Here is a 17,644-nt window from a genome sequence, read left to right as displayed (position 1 = left end):
TTGTATTTTTTAAGGTTAAAAATTACTATGTATTCAACTTAAGCTACATTGCCAATCGTCACAATTAAAACATTGAAAAATGAATGATATAATTAATCTCTAAAATATATCAATATATTTCAAATAAAGCTATTTAAGTACATTGATTATTATGTGCAGTGTGTCCAGAGATTGATTCTAAGAGAAAAGTGTGCCTGGGTAAAATAAATATTTTTGAAACACTAGTTTAACATAGAAGTGCAGGAAGAAAGCATGTTGCCATAAAATTGTGACTATAAATGCGATCACAAATTAATGCAGACGCAACAGACTCATTTTTGATTCACCAGACAAAATAAAATGATGAAATATGCACAAGGCCATATCTATTACCTCAAGGTGGCAAGTGACATCCAAGTCTTCTTCCATTGCATATGAGTGTGTTGGCCGACAGGGGTCTTCCCAATTGTAGGCCTTAGAGATCATGGACTGATAAGGGCTGACAAGTCGCAAGGACTATCATGGTTTCTTGAGCGCTCATGTGTGGTGATGGAAACGTTTTATGTTTCATATAGATATTGGAATGTCCACTACTGCCACAGGCTAAGACTTCACCAAACTAGTGGTAGACACCCGACAGTACACATATCTAGTTTCCGCTTAAAACAGCGAAGACTTTCGGTTCTCTGGGTTGTCTCCTCTGAAAGTCTCCTAACCTTGACTGTGTGCACAGAGAGGAATGTGCAGATATTGGTCTAGCGCCGAGAGGAAATGGCAGGCTTCCCAGAGCCCTCCCTCCTTCCTGCCTTCCACAGATCGGCCTGGCAAGTTGCTTCGCTCCTCATTGCCATCAGAGGTACCCAGAATCTGGATAAGGACATCACTTTTCAGGCTTGAACTTTCCTCATAGTAGACTCTTTATTACTTTGGATCTCAAAACAAATCCACTATGCGCTGGGAGATTTCTGTACACGTAAATGACTCGGGTATCTTTGGGCTCATGTGAAACAACGATAATGGCAGGTGTCTAGATGCGGCTCATGACTTGTTTTCTTTTTGGTAACAATTTTCCACAGGGAAGTAGGGCCCTTATGCGATCAAATCTGCAATGTAAAGGAAAACAAATAATCACAAAGCTCTCTGGGAGAGCACACACATAAAATAGCTATAGATTTCACCCAAAAAGTTAAGTGATCTATAATAAATACTGCATCACAGTTTAATGCCCATTTAGTACGATGGGAGCCTTGAAAAACAAAACCTCACTATAACATTCTTGAACCATGGATACTGTAAATTTACTACAAAATGTAAGTGCCTGTCAGTTGCAGGCACATAGACTTGCCACGTACTGTTCCCTCTCTTATGGCTGTGTTGCTCAGGTGTTCACAACAAGCACAAATCATTCTTACGCAATGTACTTCATATGATACTTAATTTTTGTTTTAATTGAGTGATTAAGTGATAATTTTTACAGCTACAACTACAAATTTCATAACATTACTAGAGTTGCAAGTTAAAAATGTGGGAGTACTTTACTTAATTTTCACAATTGTAAGTCAAAATATACTCGTACATTTTAGATCAATGGTGTCAAACAATTTTTTGCAGTTATCTTTTAGAGGTTTGGTAATATTCAGAAGGTGAGTATATGTATTATAGACACATGCACACATTTATGAAAAAAATTAATTGGTTTTAACAGTAGAGGTAAACATACAGTATTTCCTATATAAGTTTAAGAGTCCCTGGTGGGTGGACATTCTAAGGGGTTCTAGGTACATGCTCCTCCGGAAGAAGATTTTGCGCAATTCGAATTCAAAAAGGTCTATAAGGGGAATATTTAAAACGAAGAACAATCAAGAAGCTACATCTATGGTGAATGTGTGCATTTGTAAACTATTGAATGATATGTACACTAGTTATGGAAGGAGATGACACCGCAAAAAAGTCACACGCACAAAGTATGGTAAACAAGACAGGAGTTTAACCCCCCCAAAAATCCGCTCATCATCCAGACTAAAAAAAAAACTAGGGCTGTTCCAACGGTGATGCTGTACTAATTTACAGGATTGTATCAGCAAGTAAACAGACCGAATCACTGATATCAGTTTTAGAGTTGATTAAATGCAAACTGTAGCACGGCGGCGCGGTGATTAGCGCGTGTGCAGCACAATTCTGAGGGCATGGGTTCAAATACAGCTACCAACCTTCCTGTGCAGAGTTTGCATGTTCTCCCCGTGCTTGCGTGGGTTTCCTCCGGGCACTCCGGTTTCCTCCCACATTCCAAAAACATGCTTGTCAGGTTAATTGGCCGGTCCGAATTGTCCCTAGGTGTGGATGAGCGCGTGAATTGTCTGTCCATGTGTGCCCTGCGACTGGCTGGCAACCAGTTCAGGGTGTCCCCTGCCCACTGCCCGGAGATGGCTGGGATGGGCTCCAGCAACCCTACTGAGAATAAGCGGCGCGGATAATGGATGGATGGATAAATGCAAACTCATATTAGCAATTACAGCATTAAATATTAGTACAGCTGCTTTTGTGATTGCTTCTAGGAAAGAATATCTTCTTCAATGGTTTACAAGAGGTTATTGTACCACGCAACTTATGAGCTACAGTTAGCGGTAAAACGCTTTGGTGGACATAGGCCTTTAGAGCATATTTTTGTAATTTTTAGCAATGGCAGCGCCGAGTTTTTACGCTCTGTTGAAAACATCGCCAGTGCGACGAGATGCTTGGCAGGTTTTCTGCATGGCGCTCAACCTTTTTTTCTGGTCAGCGATAGTTTAAAAATGTTAAACTTGAAGAAATCGCGACGCTCGTCAAAGTCACAAGCACACATCCTGGCGTTCACAATCATTTGTATGAGAAATTTAAAAGTTAGTTGGAGAATTTATATATATTTTAAGACTTTGGCAGGACCAATTAAACGCTGTCGGTACTCCAGGATCTTAGGATGGGAAACACTGGCACAAAGTATCCAAATACAGTTAATTATGAGCCTTATAATAAAAAATGTATCATTTTATGCTATTCGCAATTTTTGCAAGACAAACTGAAAACACGAGTTTTTAAGACGGCAGTAGCTCAGGAGGTAGAGCGCTTGTCTTGGGACCAAGAGGTCGCAGGTTTAAGGAAGGCTCCTCAGCGGTAAATGCAGGGATCAGAATGGAGATTTTCATTTTCAGCTGAAATAGCCAGGGTCCAGGGGCCGCAGGCCCCGGCCAGGTCCAGGGCGGAGCAACAGCATTTATCTTATTTGCTATGTGAAAATTGCACTAGAATGAATTAAATCCAACAAAACAGAAACCATGTATTTTATATATATATATATATATAAATAAAAAAAATTAAAAAAATAATATAAGGGCTCCAGCCCCCCCGCGACCCTAATGAGGATAAGCGGTACGGCTAATGAGATGAGATGAAAATAATAATATATTGACATTAAAAGCATTTGTAATATTGAACATGATCATGATGATACAAAATAATTTATTTTAATCATCTCATCTCATCTCATTATCCATACCGCTTATCCTCATTAGGGTCGCGGGGGGGCTGGAGCCCATCCCAGCCATCTCCGGGCAGTGGGCAGGGGACACCCTGAACTGGTTGCCAGCCAATCGCAGGGCACACAGGGACAGACAACTCATTCGCTCATTCACACCTAGGGACAATTTGGACCGGCCAATCCACCTGAAATGCATGTTTTTGGAACGTGGGAGGAAACCGGAGTGCCCGGAGGAAACCCACGCAAGCACGGGGAGAACATACAAACTCCGCACAGGAAGTCTGGAGCTGGATTTGAACCCACGACAGGTTCCCATGACATGAACTGTGCCGCACAAGCGCTAACCACTGCGCCGCCGTGCTGCCCCTTATTTTAATCATGTTTATAACAAATTTTTAATTTTGTTTATCCTGTTCTAAATATTGTATAAACACAAAAGATAAAATCATTTCATAAATAAATAGATTTATAAATACCTCAGATTGGGATTTTCTGTCACACAGGGGAACCAGTGGTTGACTGCTGCTAGTATTTGAAGTGGAAGGATTTGGAACGGCCAATAATGTTGAACCGGTGGTGTTACTGTTAGTTTCACTGCCGATTTTAAATGCGGATCCGAGTGCATAATTTGATCGCCGGCAAGCTATTTTTGCTTTGTGCTTGTTCATTTTAGCATGATCGATCAGTGCCACACAACCTCGCGTACCATAATTGATCAGATCGACACAGTATAGACACTTTGCTTTCCCTGGAACATCACACTTTGCGATGAACTGGCTCAAAGTTTCTGTAACTTCCTCGATCTTTGCGCCGATTTTAACGTTTACTGTGACAGTCTTCTCCAGCCATGACCACTTAAATTTATTCTTGATTCCTTTATCAATCTCGGAGACAAAAGCCTCGTCTTCTTTTCTTAGTATTTTCATATTTACTTTTTCAAACACTCATTTCACCGTTTGAAAAGACCGGAAGGAGCGCCATGTTTGAGAAAGCCAATGCTCTGAACAAAAGCTCCGCTGATTGGTTATCAGCGAACCTATCGACCAATGGTAGGAGTCGATCTATTTGTTAGCTAAACCACGTTGTGTGTTATAGATCTAATGCGCTGCGCTTCTTTTTGCCGATTTTTCTCGCGATCTCTAACTGCTAACTTGGGGTGATGAAACAGTCACGTATCATACCTCACCCCCCCAAAATATTTTCTCATCGAATTTAGACGATTTACGGGAATGACCTTTGGGGTTCAAAAACAGCGGAAATCCGCGGAAAATTCTGATCCCTGTAAATGTTGAAGTGTTCTTGAGTCAAGACACAGAACCTCTAATGCCAGCGATAGGCAAGTAGGCCCTGTGCTGGCTGCCTCCAGCCATTGGTGTGTTTGTGTGAATAGGTAGGTGAAAGGCACATTGTAAAGCGCTTTTTTTTTGGTTTGAACTTTGGGAGATCTTCAGTGACTTGAAAAGCACTAAATAAATGCAGTCCATTTACATTATCTCCTCTCATGAGCCACATAAAATGATGTAATAAGGCGAACTGGAACCCTGGTCTTTGATATACATTTCTAACAATCGTACATTACTTAAGTACTAATATTACAATGTCATTAATTGTCTGCAATATAACATAACTACAAATGAAAAGTTATAAATGAAAATGCTGAAAAATGAAATGGTAAAGTAAACATTAATTTGGAACTGCTAAAAAAATAATAAAATAAAGAAAAAGTAGACTGCATGGGAAAGAAAATGCTAATTCTACACACAGTACAAGGAGCTGTCAGCTAGCTAGCAACCACGAATGCTAGCAATACGTCAGCTAGCAACCCCGCAGGCACAAAGACGCAGGTACGTCTTCATCTCAAATGACTGATGCAATAATCGTAATGTTGCAAAAAAGCTGGGGAGGGTCACTCTGTCATCACCGCGCACTGGCGATATTAAACGTGACACGAAAAGCGTATGCTTTAATGGCCGAAAGGGGCTCGTTCTCCAAAGAAAAGCCAGCTGCCTGTCACAGCTAACTAACGGGCTAACTGGAGCTCTGTCAAACTGTACACAGATGAAGTCCGAAACAAAAAAAAACAATGAAAGTAAAACGTATTTTGCCCAAGATTCATTTCACCACTATACAAACTAAATTGAACAAAAAAGCTCTACGGCCCAAAGCCATCGTGAAATATGAAGAATTTAAAAGTACGGTACCTCAGTTTCTGATTGTTTCTCCCTCCAATCTCAGTTTCCCTTCCCCCGTCCAGCGGCCACTGTAGTGCAAATGCATCATGGGAATTGTCGTTTCCTGCCGCTATCTGGATTCATTACGTCATTGTTCGCTAGCTTTCAGGGACAGATGGCGTGAAAATCTAAGCACACACCCCATTGTTCGACTACTTTCTCCTTTCCCAGAAACAACTCAATATGGATGAGACACTATTCTTTTTACACATATTACAGCATTATTTTGACATGTAAAATGATGCAAATTGTACCTGCACATTTGTCCTGCCAACTGACCTATTGTTTAACAAATTCACAATGCATTAATATTTTTACTAAGAATCTCAAATACACATTGACCTGGGATGTTGAAATTACAGCCCAAAGACATTTGAAACCTGTTAACCTTTTTTCAGTTAGTGCCAGCTTACAAGACTATCTCAGAAAATGAAATTATTTTAATGGAATTCTCGATTCCTTAAAAATCAACTGAAATATTGCAAGTCTTTTATTGATTTAATATTGATGATTACGGCAAAAATTTAAACATTCCATCTCAAAATACTAGGACACAATGATAAAGTTTACTAACGTAATAAAATGTTTCCAATATTTCAGTTGATATGTAAATCTATAATGTAATTACATTACAGAAAATAAAGATCTTTATCACAGTATTCAAATTTTCTGGCACAGTCCTGCATATTGAAAATGATAACTTGCTCCTAAAGCCATGTTTTGTACACTGTACAGCTTTTTTTAAGTATCCTAAAACGGAAATGTCCAGCTTTGAAACTAACATATCGGATTTTGGGTTTTTAAAAACTTTAAACTAACCTAACAATCTTATTTAGGTTTCTGTTTGACAACAAACATTTATTGTTTCAAAAATCAGTAAAAATGTGTGAACACTTCTGACAAATTTTAGCTGCAAAATTTAATGTTAAATAGATGAATGAATAATTATATATATATATATATATATATATATATATATATATATATATATATATATATATATATATATATGTTGTTATATATGTTGTTTTTCTATACAAGATTTATAAACTGTATTATAATTTACATCAATGAATTAGTTATTTATAATGAAGTAACAATAAGAAAGAACTAAAAATCAGACCACGGTATCAGAATAAAAGACAAAAGCACACTCTTAGCAAAGTTGAAAATTATTTTATTGTGGCAATAAAGTGAGTGGGCTAATAATGAAAAAAATCTTCAAATACACGTCCGTATGCACAAATACAAATATTGTAGACTAAAGGTAAAGCCAAAGGACTGCTTATGCTCGCAATGGGTGAGCATACACATGAAAGCAGTAGCTGAAAATTTGACATCAACCCTCAGTCCAGAATGCATGACAAAACTAAACTGTTAATGTTGCATTTACCCCGGTTCTACTACATTAGGAAAATAAATGGGGTCCTCTTTGGAAATATTTATAAATATCAATAGCATTTATTTACATATCTGCAAATCAATAAATAAAGCACTGTAATAAAATGCGCAATATTAGAGCTAAGGTGAAATGATGAGCATTTTGTTGGGTCTTTTGCAGCGCAGACAGGCTCAAGGTGGGCTGTTTCAATGTGAAAAAACATGTTAAGTAGCAGTATTATTATTTTGTGTCATTGTCAAAGATTGCCCATTATGAAATGAAAAAAAAAAAGTTTTGTCATGCTACATCAGGCAATGATCATCTATTATTTCTATGATCGTAATTTCCTTGCAGATTGTTGTTTGTTTGTGTCAGTGGCGCCTTAGTCACTCCTCCATTGATGGCACAATGTCAAAGCTAATGATGAGATGCCATGTCAGCATGTGTGTGCCATCTCCACAGAAACCTGACTTGCCATCCTTTGCCTGAGGTGGTTTGCAAAGTCCACCTGTGTCTGGGACAGCACTTTGTTGATGATGGTTTTCGGGATCCAGCCCTGCAAACAACGAGAGATGATTTGTCTGAGGATACATCGGTAAGGAATGGCAGGGAAGGGTATTGTTTACCTTTGAAGGTATTAGTAAACAGAACTTTTTTTTTTTCAATTAGGCACAGAACGTGTAAGGTCCACCCCACAATTATACAAATATGTCGCAAAATATTCCCTGCGCCGGGGGAAAAGAAAAAGTTAACCCATCTGCAGTGTCTGAAACTCATGACAAAAAGTTACCGGACACCATGGCAGACAACTCTGAGAAGTTGCCTGCTCAGCCATAAAGTTTCCTGCCCCATTTTTCACAACTTGAAATGCAATAAGACGACTAATCGCAAAACCCCCCGTTGTTACAAAGTATTAAGGATTGATAATAACAGAACAACACTTTCAATTTAAGTTTATTTTGAATCTACTTAAAATATTTATTGCATGTATATGATATCGCTGTTTTCCATTTGCCATCAGTATGTACCTGTATTTACTCATCTTCCTTCATGCAATGTTTGAGTTGCATCATCTGCTACAAGCCACGTGAACTCCTCTTTCCACGATGCTTTTAATGTACGTTTTGTAGCGTCATAAATTGTGTTAGCTTCTTTCGAATTTTTCTTCTGGGGCTGAGGTTTTGGCTTGATTCCTAACCACTTATCCATTTTTCTTGTGTTCTCTGTGCATCTACTTTGGAAAATGATATGCAAATGCGCGACCTTATAACCAGGGTTGGGTAGGGTTACTTTAACTTGATTACTTTCAATAACTTTTGGATTACTCCAATACCAAATATGCTAATAAAAGACAAAACAAACTAAATATGAATAAAATTACTAAATTTTGTGCAGGCTAGGGGAGTAACGGAATATGTGGAACGGCAAAAAAGATGTTGGCAAGCTGTTTGGATTTATTTTAATTTTGTTTCTGTCGCATTTGATGTTAGTTTTGCCAAAGATCAAAGAGATCAAAGCCAGGAGAGAAAGCTTACCACGTGTTGTGAGTCATAATTGTATTCATATTTAGTTTCTTTTGTCTTTTATTAGCATATTTGGTATTGGAGTAATCCAACAGTAATTGAAAGTAATCCAGTTAAAGTAACCCTACCCAACCCTGCTTATAACGCTCGGGAAAGTCCGGAAGTATGAAGTTATTTGATGCAGGCTTCTGATTGGCTGCCGAGTATGCAAATTGCCTAATGAACCGAAATTCCGAAATTTCCAAACCAAACGATTTAAAAATCGGAATAAATCAGTTTGATTTGAAAAAAAAAAAAAAAAAATCTTAAAAAAGTTGTCGGCCACCCGGGCAGAGACGTTGTGTAAGTTGTACGCCCGACGTAAAAGAGCGTGGCTTTGTTTCAGACACTGCCATCTGGCTTATTTGTTATAGTGCTATGACGTAATTGCAAGCACACAACACTTTCAAAATGGCAAATCCTATTAACACAACTCCGAGACAGAGAGCGTTTGTATTGGACAACGTTTCTCAAGCCCCAATTTTATGGCCCATTATGACAAAAGAATGTCCCTGAAACATAGGTCAAGAAAAAAAAAAACAGTTATAGTACCAGAGAATTAGATAGCCTTATCAAATTGAACCAGTGGCTGAGGCGAGTAACGAGGACGAACTTGACATTCGTAAAGATTGATCGTTTCCTGAACACAGATAGGTAGGCTATGTTTAAGACATTTCTTTTGAAAAAGTGCTTAATCTATTTACCGGTTTCTGTCCCTTTTTCATTTTCCTTTATAAAGTGCAGTTCGCTTATCAGTCGGGATCACACCATTTGGGAAAAGGCTGTATAAAAGACCGTCGGAGTGAATTTATATACTGTTGTAAAATATAGATCTTGCACTGAAAATAGCACATTAACGTTGTTGAGATGGATTGTTTTTTTCCCTATTGAATTATATTCTTTTAGTGTATTTGCAATTCATTTCAGCATGACTTGTTTTTCAGTCATTGTGCAGGTGTCGAGTTTCCATTTGATTTTATTTTGATATCCTGTGTCAGTCTGGATAGGAAACAGACAAGCACTGAATGCGAATGGTTCAGCAGGATATAAACAATATATCTATTCAAATTTGATGTATATTTGCAGTGAAACATGTTGCCGGTGATCTGCAACTTTGCTAGTGTTACTCAAATGATGTTAGAGCTAGGGATGTCAAAGACAAAACAGGGTGTATTCAAAATGCATTATCTCAGAACATAATTGGAGTAAAAAAAATGTCAAATAAGTATATCATTTTATGCAAAAAACATGTACTAGTTCCTCACATTTTGCATTTTTAAGAATTTGGGATTACCTTTAAATCTATGTTTAGCAACCAGGTGAACTTGGTCTTATTTGGGTCTTCACTGCTGGGCTTCAGAACAATACACGTGGGCCCATTCTCTGCTCTGATAACGAAAAAAAAAAATACTTTTAACATTTTGAAGTCGTACAACGGGCTTGTTTATTATTCAGAGTCCTCGCTCACCGGACCACACCCCTTTGCTCTGGCATCTTTGGATGCTGAGTGGAGGTTCCGGCTAGGAAGCAAGTGGAGCCTCGACGCTTGGCACAGCGAACGCTGACAAAGTCCCGAGGTCCAACAACATTGCCAGGCGTGTCTCCTGACACCTCGTGGGTCACCATTGTGTCCTTGCCGATCCTTTGAAGAATCTACAGGATGTGAAAAGCTTGTTTTGTGCTGGTTGATGATTTTTAAAACTGTGCACATAATGATACTTTACCTTGACCTTCTTAACGTTTGGGTTCCAATCACCCATCTGCTCCATGTTACCCACCAGTTCTCCATAAAGGCTGTCGGGATGTTGGTCCAACAGAACCTCCAGCCTGAACACTTTTCCGATGCCGGGCAACACTTTACTCAAGACCTTGTCTCCATTTGCCTGAGAAACAAGTGGCAGTAGCAATTTTGGTACATAACATTTTTTAATGAAAACAAACTATATTCAAATAAAGCACATTTTATAAAATTATGTGATGGAATTATTGGTATTATTTTGCCCCCATTTGTTTGTAAAAAAACAATTTGTGTTCTTTATTCATCTTATGAAATGTTTATCGCCAGACACACACTTATGTCTCTTGTCGCTAATAGAACAACCACAAGTGTATTGGCTATTCTCACTCTTCAACATTTTTTACAGTTTAATATAATTATGCAGTCTTTAAAACAAAGCACTTACTGATACTAATGCCAAGTACTAATACCACCAGTCCACTTGACACATAAACACTGACTGGTAGAAAGATATACGTTTCTTTCTTTCTTTAAAATTGCATAAAAAAAGAAAGAAAAAAAGTATCAACTGATACATCAGAATAAGCCCAGTATCTTTCTTGACGCCAATACCACGCTCTAGATCTTTTTGAAACATACCATTATCCTCCCAAAACATTGACTGACATAATTACGCTGCAAAAAAAAAGAAAAAAGAAGCTTGGTTTTGTAAACTTTACAATATTGTGAATCTGTTTTTCTATGAAAATAAAATACTTGGAATTAGAAAAATAAGCAAATACGTCATAATTCTGTTACATTTGTATGTATTATTTTTCTTTGTAAAAAGTAAATACTGTACATTCGCATTAAATTAATCAAAATTATCTTACTGGCTATAACATATGCGGCCACTGTTGTGGGTACTGACTGATAATTTGAATCAGATCCATTCCAACGCTTGGTTTTGATACCCAACATTGTGATGATTTAATATTTTGACCGTAGGGCAGTAGTTAGCACATTCGCCCAACATACAAAAGGTGCTTGGTTCGAAACCGGGTCGAATCATGTTGGCCTGGAGAGGCATTGCCACCACCAGGCCAAGACACACCACAGAAAATGTTGTCCTTTCGACACTAGTGGTTAAGGGATCCAACCAACCAACCAACCAACCAACCTTGCTTAAAAACAGAGGGGACACAGTACTTCACAATAGTCATAGTGCTGCCTGTTTTCAATGTCCACCTCCTCCATCACAGCTGAAGCTCATCTCCAAGCTCTTTAGAATTCTGATAACGATCCTATTCATTAAGTTAGCTGTGCTGGAACAGGAAAACATAACAGGCAAAATACGGCTCTCGGGAACAGCGTTTCCTACCCTTGCTGTAAAGAAGTACACTTGGTGTGGGGAAAAACTGATAAGAAGTCCCTAAAAAATCTAGCTGTTTGATTCAAACCAGCTGTCATATCACACTTCACAGAATCATTATTTTTCAGCTCTGCAGCAGTTCCTGTCTTGATACTCACAGCAACAGTTTCAACATTCCAGCCTTCCTGCTCACTGAGGATGCCAATAGCTTTCTGCAGCGCATCTTCACCTTGTTTCACATAAGCCATTTCCTCCTCGCCATACCCGCTTTCCTCCTTGATGGGAGAACCTTCCAAAAAACAGATGAGAAGTCATTCAAAGCCCAAATTGAAGTGTACTATTTTACGTCAGAATGGAAACATTTAAAAACTCACTGAGTAAGGAACTTCTTCTCCGGACTTGGCTGATCCAGTTAATGTTGCCTGGACCTGAGAGTCGGTCCAGCTCATGGTGTATGGCCACGATTGCATTTTTTCTCAAACCTTGGAAAAGGAGAAAAAATAGACAACATGGGCAACAATGAGATAAAGCATACTCAGAAAACTTAAAAGTGTTTCATTCTCACCTCTCATGTTCCTCATGTGTCGATAGGAGATGCCAGCACAAAGTTTAAAAGTTGCAGGCAACATTTTGCTTTTTAAAAAAATGCGATGCTTCAGGAGAACAAAAATTTTATTATTTTGGAGCTCAGCTCTGTCGCAATGATTTCGAATTCAGACTGCAGATGTCTGAGCGAACCAGAGTATTTATACGATATGCCCGCAAGGCCACGCTGCTATCTCCATGTAGATAATCACATAGCCACACACACACACACACGCATACACATCACCTCCCTCTTCCTGGGTCCATGTCGCCAAGGTTCCTTAGTGGACAAGATGAACATTTCTCCGATTTTCACATATTGTCAGTTCATATGCAGTGCCCATGGCATTTCTCCGAGAGGTAGAAATGTGAGTGACTGGAATCACATATCTTTTGATGGTTTGAAACAGTTCTGACATTTTGGGGGTAAAAAAAAAAGTCCCTGCTTAGTTTGGCTTCTTTCAGGTTAACCTTCATTAAAACTGATTCCTTGCCATGGGCTTCACGCGCATGACATTTGTAATTGATGGTGGGCATTAACCCTGGTGTTCTGTTTGGGTGGTCTGCTGGCTCTGCGTTATCTAACACTTGATTACCTTGAAAGACTGAATTGACAGAAGCTTTGCTACACTTTAAATTAAAGGAGTCAACAAGCTAAAAAGTCTAAATTGCGGCCTGCTTTTTTATATATTGTGGCTGCTATTCTATAAAGACTTATCTCACTGCTAATCACGGATGATAAGGAATCTTTCTAAGAACAACACATTAATTCACAAACATTGGAAAACATGATTTTCATGTTTGGCATTGAATGTGTTAACAATTTGGTTATTTTAACAGCTTTACATCTGAACCAACTCACCACAAACAAACAAACTTATGATGGAGCAATCAATGAATATATTGTTGCCTCAATTATCATACTGCTTTGAAATAAAAACAAAATAAAAGTTATAGCAGTGAACGGGCAATAACATAAAATCAAAGTACTAGGTTGGGCCCATTGAAGGTGAGAAAATATTGCACTATATTGTCTTTAACATGAAGCCATTAGACATCAGCTCTTTTACACCTTTACTCTCCCCTAGCAGCAGGAAGGAGGAGTTTATTTGTATATATTAAAAATAAATCATTACTTTTGGTAAAAATGAGCGAGAAACTAACTTTATTTTACGTACTCATTTACGGCCGGATGGATTAAATTATCCAATGGGCCAGATATGGCCCGCATGCTGTAGGTTTGACATGCCTTATTAAGCACATCTTAGCGGTAAAAAAAACTTTATTCATGGATAAAACTTGAAAAGTATGAAAAGTAATCAAAAGTTCGAAAAGTATTCAAAAATACAATATGAAAAGCATCCCAGTGTGTGTATGTGTATAATCAGCTAACAGCCACCCAAATTGACCTTGGTTATTGCATCCCTTTCTCACCATATTTATAATTTACTCAATTTTTTTTTCATCTTATTGGAACTTGACATAAGAAATTTCTTACGTGATAACAGCAGTGTGACAGGGTAAAGATTAAACACAAAATTACAACAGAATAGGAAAAAATATATAGGAAAGAAAAAAAATCACACAGAGACAAAATAATGATTAAGTACGAGACTCTATTCACAGGGGCGCATAATGTATTTTTGCGTCAAAGGTATAGTGTGTATTATTTGGTACACATTAAAACAACAATATTGATTTTAAAAATGAGCAACAATACATAAAATATTGTGCAAATGTGCATTTCTTTAAATACTCGTAGGTCGAGAAACTTTTCTTTATTTTACATAATATGAGCCTTAACTAGAGGGAGCTGACATCATTGTCTGATATCTTGCTGCGATGGATACCCTCGCAAAACCAAATACTTGTGAAAGGCTGGGCAAAAATAAGAAGGAAAAACGTTGCAGTTTGGTCATTTCGACTTTCTGTAGTAAGTATACTTTTTAGCACTGTTTCGGTTGCACTACACAATTCTACTTCTCATAGAGTTCAAATAATACACACTGTCCCTTTGATATTGCTCAGCATACAGAAGTGGGTGCTATTTTTTTATGAATTATTTATTTCAACAAGTTTTTTAACGTTTTTTTTTTCATTTTAAATGTTTTTTGACTAAATTTTTAAACTAATTTTTCTAATAAAATAGAAAAAAAGAGTCGTAAAATGAGCCAAATGATTCTTCATTGGATGTTTTTTTTTTTTTCCCGGTGTCCATTTATTGGACTGTTTACAAAGAAAGGGCAAAAATTCCCAAAATTACACAATAGAAATAGAGATTAAAAAAGAATTAGCAGCAATGACATCGGATTTAGGGTGGCAAGTGGATGGCTGGTTAGCATGTATCAAAAGTTTGATCTAGGTCCTTGGTTCAATTCCAGCTGTTGGTATCGCTGTGTGGAGTTTGCATGTTCTCCCCATGTTTGCATGTTTTTTTTCTGGGCCCCCTACATTTCCAAAACATGCCTGACAGGTTGATTGACGTTTCCAAATTGTCTCTAGGTATGGATGGGTGTAAGAACGGTTGTATGTCTATATGTGCCCTGTGATTGTCTTGCAATCAATCCAGGGTGTCAGCTCTGATGCGCTTCAGTAACCCCACCATCCTAGTGAGGGTAAGTGTTTCTGGAAAATGGTGGACATCTGATTGTTGCCTGGAATTCTTATCCAACGTCCTCAAGTCCTTTTTTGTGAAGGTGGAATCAAAATTAATTCTGCAGTAACCTAGCATGAAAATCACATAAGCAGGCCATCTTCAAGATATTGTTCCGTCTTGTCACTTCATGTTACCAACCTCATCTTCCTGATTTTTGCGTTGGCCCACACATGACTGAAGCTGAATCACATTCTGGGTCGGAAAAAAAAGATTTGTCCAAAGGCACTCTGTGTTTTGTCAAGCATCTCACATGTTTTGACAACCTTGTTCAGCGCTGCAAGCAAAAGCAAAACTATCTAAGAGAAATATTGCCTCAACGGCTTGCTCGTCAAGCTAACGCTCAGTGTCAACATTGCCTGGAAAGCTGTCAAAAGTCCAGGCATCCGATTAGTGTACCGGGACGTGCGTAATAAAACAGGAATCTACTGCTAAATCCAGTAGAAATACTAGAATCCCTGTGACCTTTAACTTGGCGGCCCTCCAACTGGATTGTAGGGATTACCCATGAGTCTCTGTGGCCTTCAGCATTGAGAGTTTAAAAAAAGTCTAACTTGATACCAAGACCAAGAGTCAGTCAGAATACTCAAATTTATGATGCAATGTAAGCACCATCTATGGCACGGGAGTCCCAACCTTTTTTTGGGGAGCCAGAAAGGTTTTAGGATGCAAGAACCACCTTTATTTTTTAACTGTATTTTACCAAGTACACTCAAAAATATGGGCTGATTTTTAAACAGACAACAGATGTTTACAAGATTAAGGGTTATTGAACGAAGACCCCATGACCTACTCAAAAATAACAGCTACCATACAGCAGTTAATTTCCATGGCCACCTTAAAAACCAAAATAATATGCCAAAAGTATAGTATATTTGTTTTTACTTTAGAGTAATCAGTGGGAATCATTCATATGGTATGTCTACATTTAGAACCTTGGAAAAAGTGATGAGTGAGAAAAACATAGTTGGATGAAACAGGATCAGTTAATTGTAAAGAAATACAATATCATGTCAAATAGTTCATTTTAATTCATTTAGAACAGGCTTTATGAATGTATGTATGAAACACTCATTTGAGTGGAAAATGTTTTCATTTGCCCCGCAACCCTACTGAGGATAAACTGTCCAGATAATGGATGCTGTTGGTCTTTTGAAAAATATTTTGGATTTTTCTATACTATACTTTTTACACAATGTTTGCAAATCCACGCTGGAAAAATATCCACTTAAGAATTAAAAAGTATTTACAAAAAGCAAAAGTATATATATAAATAATACTAAAGTGAGAAAACTCTCCCAGCAGTGAAAGGTATTTTTTTCTTAAATCTTTAAATTGTGTCAGTTATCTAGCTTTCCAATCAATCTCTCCCTTGCACAAGGGATGCTTAGATTTGGTGTAATTCATTGTAAATTTCCCGTTTCCAGTTGCAAATTATCGTCACCCAAATGATGTCAAATTACAAAGTGGTCTGAGATTATCAGACCAATGTTATTAGAGCCTTGTATGTTGTTGTGACAAATAATCTAATCTAGCATTTTTTTCTAAAAGAAATGAATCCTTCAACCCTGCAATCTGAGGATAACCGGATCGGAAAATGAACGTTGATTTCAACACTAAATTATTCTTGTTGTATAACACATTTAAGAAAGCTTGGGTAAAAAAAACAAGCTACACATTTGTCCAGGGCAGGGGCTGGTAACCCAAAATGTTTAAAGAGCCATATTGGACACCCCAAATAAACAACAACACATGTTTGGAGCCACAAAAAATGAAAAGGTCTATATGAGCCTTAAAAGGAAGGCAACACATACTTTAGATAGCTATATTGATTAGAAAATGTTAAGAAGTTTTGTTTAGATTGTTGCCTTCTACAGAAACCATATAATTCCCATCATCAAACATTTTTGAAAAAGCGCCAGGGAGCCGCTTAAGCTGCTGGTAGGGTGTTGTTTTTCATTTTTTTTTGCATTATAACAGCGGGAATACTGGACTTCATTTTTTTTTTTTTAATTAACTGCCAGCACCAGTTAGACCGTCTAAAACATTTGTGGTTACGTCGCAAGAGATAACACAAGTTGTTATATTTGGTAATAACTTTGCAGTAATTTGGGATTTTTACAATATATTTAACTTGTTTTTCAAGTTTTACGATATTTTGTATCTCACTTTTCTGGAAAAATAACAAAAATACAACTACAAATTACCAAAAAATATAATCCATTGAAATTTAACTTTTTAAAAAATAAAATAAGAAAATAACAAATAAAACTATTTGTAAGATTTTTACTTGATTCCATTTTTTTCTGGGCAAACTTAAACAGCTTCATCCAACAAGTTATTAAATACAAGTCCCTGAATTACCTTATGAGCAGGTCATTAGTAAACAAATAATTGAAATAATGTTCTGCCACCTATTGATATTGATGAATGTTACAATTACTTGGCTGATCACTGGAAGAAAAGAAATAGCACATTAAAAAAAAAACAACAACAACAAAACAATAATGCAATTATGAAGCACACTGTAAAGAGCTTTGGGAAGTCTTGACTTGAAAAGCGCTATATTAATGCAGATCATTTCATTTCATTTCTTTATCAGCGGCACACTGGACTATGTCTGACGACACACTAGCGTATCCTGGGACAC

At 37.5% G+C, this 17,644-nt stretch overlaps 2 protein-coding genes and 1 long non-coding RNA gene across 8 annotated transcripts in view; 1 reads left to right on the top strand and 2 right to left on the bottom strand.

Annotated features, from left to right (window-relative positions):
• Nucleotides 1-5,850, bottom strand: part of elmod3 (ELMO/CED-12 domain containing 3) — a 32,507-nt gene extending 26,657 nt beyond the window's left edge. For 4 of the 6 annotated variants that reach the window (XR_015850458.1, XR_015850457.1, XR_015850456.1 and 1 more), the window contains exons 1-2: nucleotides 5,695-5,850; nucleotides 373-1,082 (exon numbers count right to left, since the gene is read on the bottom strand). Coding sequence is in view for 3 of the 6 variants with exons in the window: in XM_088335357.1 (XP_088191483.1) it covers nucleotides 373-465 (93 nt within the window). In the remaining 3 variants the exon portion in view is untranslated. Of the gene's footprint in view, nucleotides 1-372; nucleotides 3,066-3,969 lie in introns of those variants that run through there. The other 2 variants (XM_088335359.1, XM_088335358.1) reach the window with 2 other exon arrangements.
• Nucleotides 5,439-10,657, top strand: LOC148364994 (uncharacterized). The gene is made up of 3 exons (XR_015850459.1): nucleotides 5,439-5,685; nucleotides 7,568-7,700; nucleotides 10,123-10,657. It is a non-coding gene; the product is annotated as an uncharacterized LOC148364994 (long non-coding RNA).
• On the bottom strand, nucleotides 6,885-12,949 carry star (steroidogenic acute regulatory protein). The gene is made up of 7 exons (XM_088335360.1): nucleotides 12,322-12,949; nucleotides 12,131-12,238; nucleotides 11,915-12,045; nucleotides 10,392-10,550; nucleotides 10,136-10,320; nucleotides 9,962-10,055; nucleotides 6,885-7,661 (listed from the first exon to the last, which is right to left on the bottom strand). The coding sequence occupies exons 1-7, from the start codon at nucleotides 12,383-12,385 to the stop codon at nucleotides 7,542-7,544; spliced, it is 861 nt and encodes a 286-aa protein (XP_088191486.1). The 5' UTR covers nucleotides 12,386-12,949; the 3' UTR covers nucleotides 6,885-7,541.
• Between the last annotated feature and the right edge of the window lie 4,695 nt (nucleotides 12,950-17,644).

The sequence above is a fragment of the Urocampus carinirostris genome, chromosome 5 (genome assembly GCF_059441175.1).
Source record: "Urocampus carinirostris isolate Australia breed hairy pipefish chromosome 5, RoL_Ucar_1.0, whole genome shotgun sequence".
NCBI classification, from domain to species: Eukaryota; Metazoa; Chordata; class Actinopteri; order Syngnathiformes; family Syngnathidae; genus Urocampus; species Urocampus carinirostris.
The sequence above is the reverse complement of the archived record's forward strand: the minus strand, read 5'-3'. Positions and strand labels throughout refer to the sequence as shown.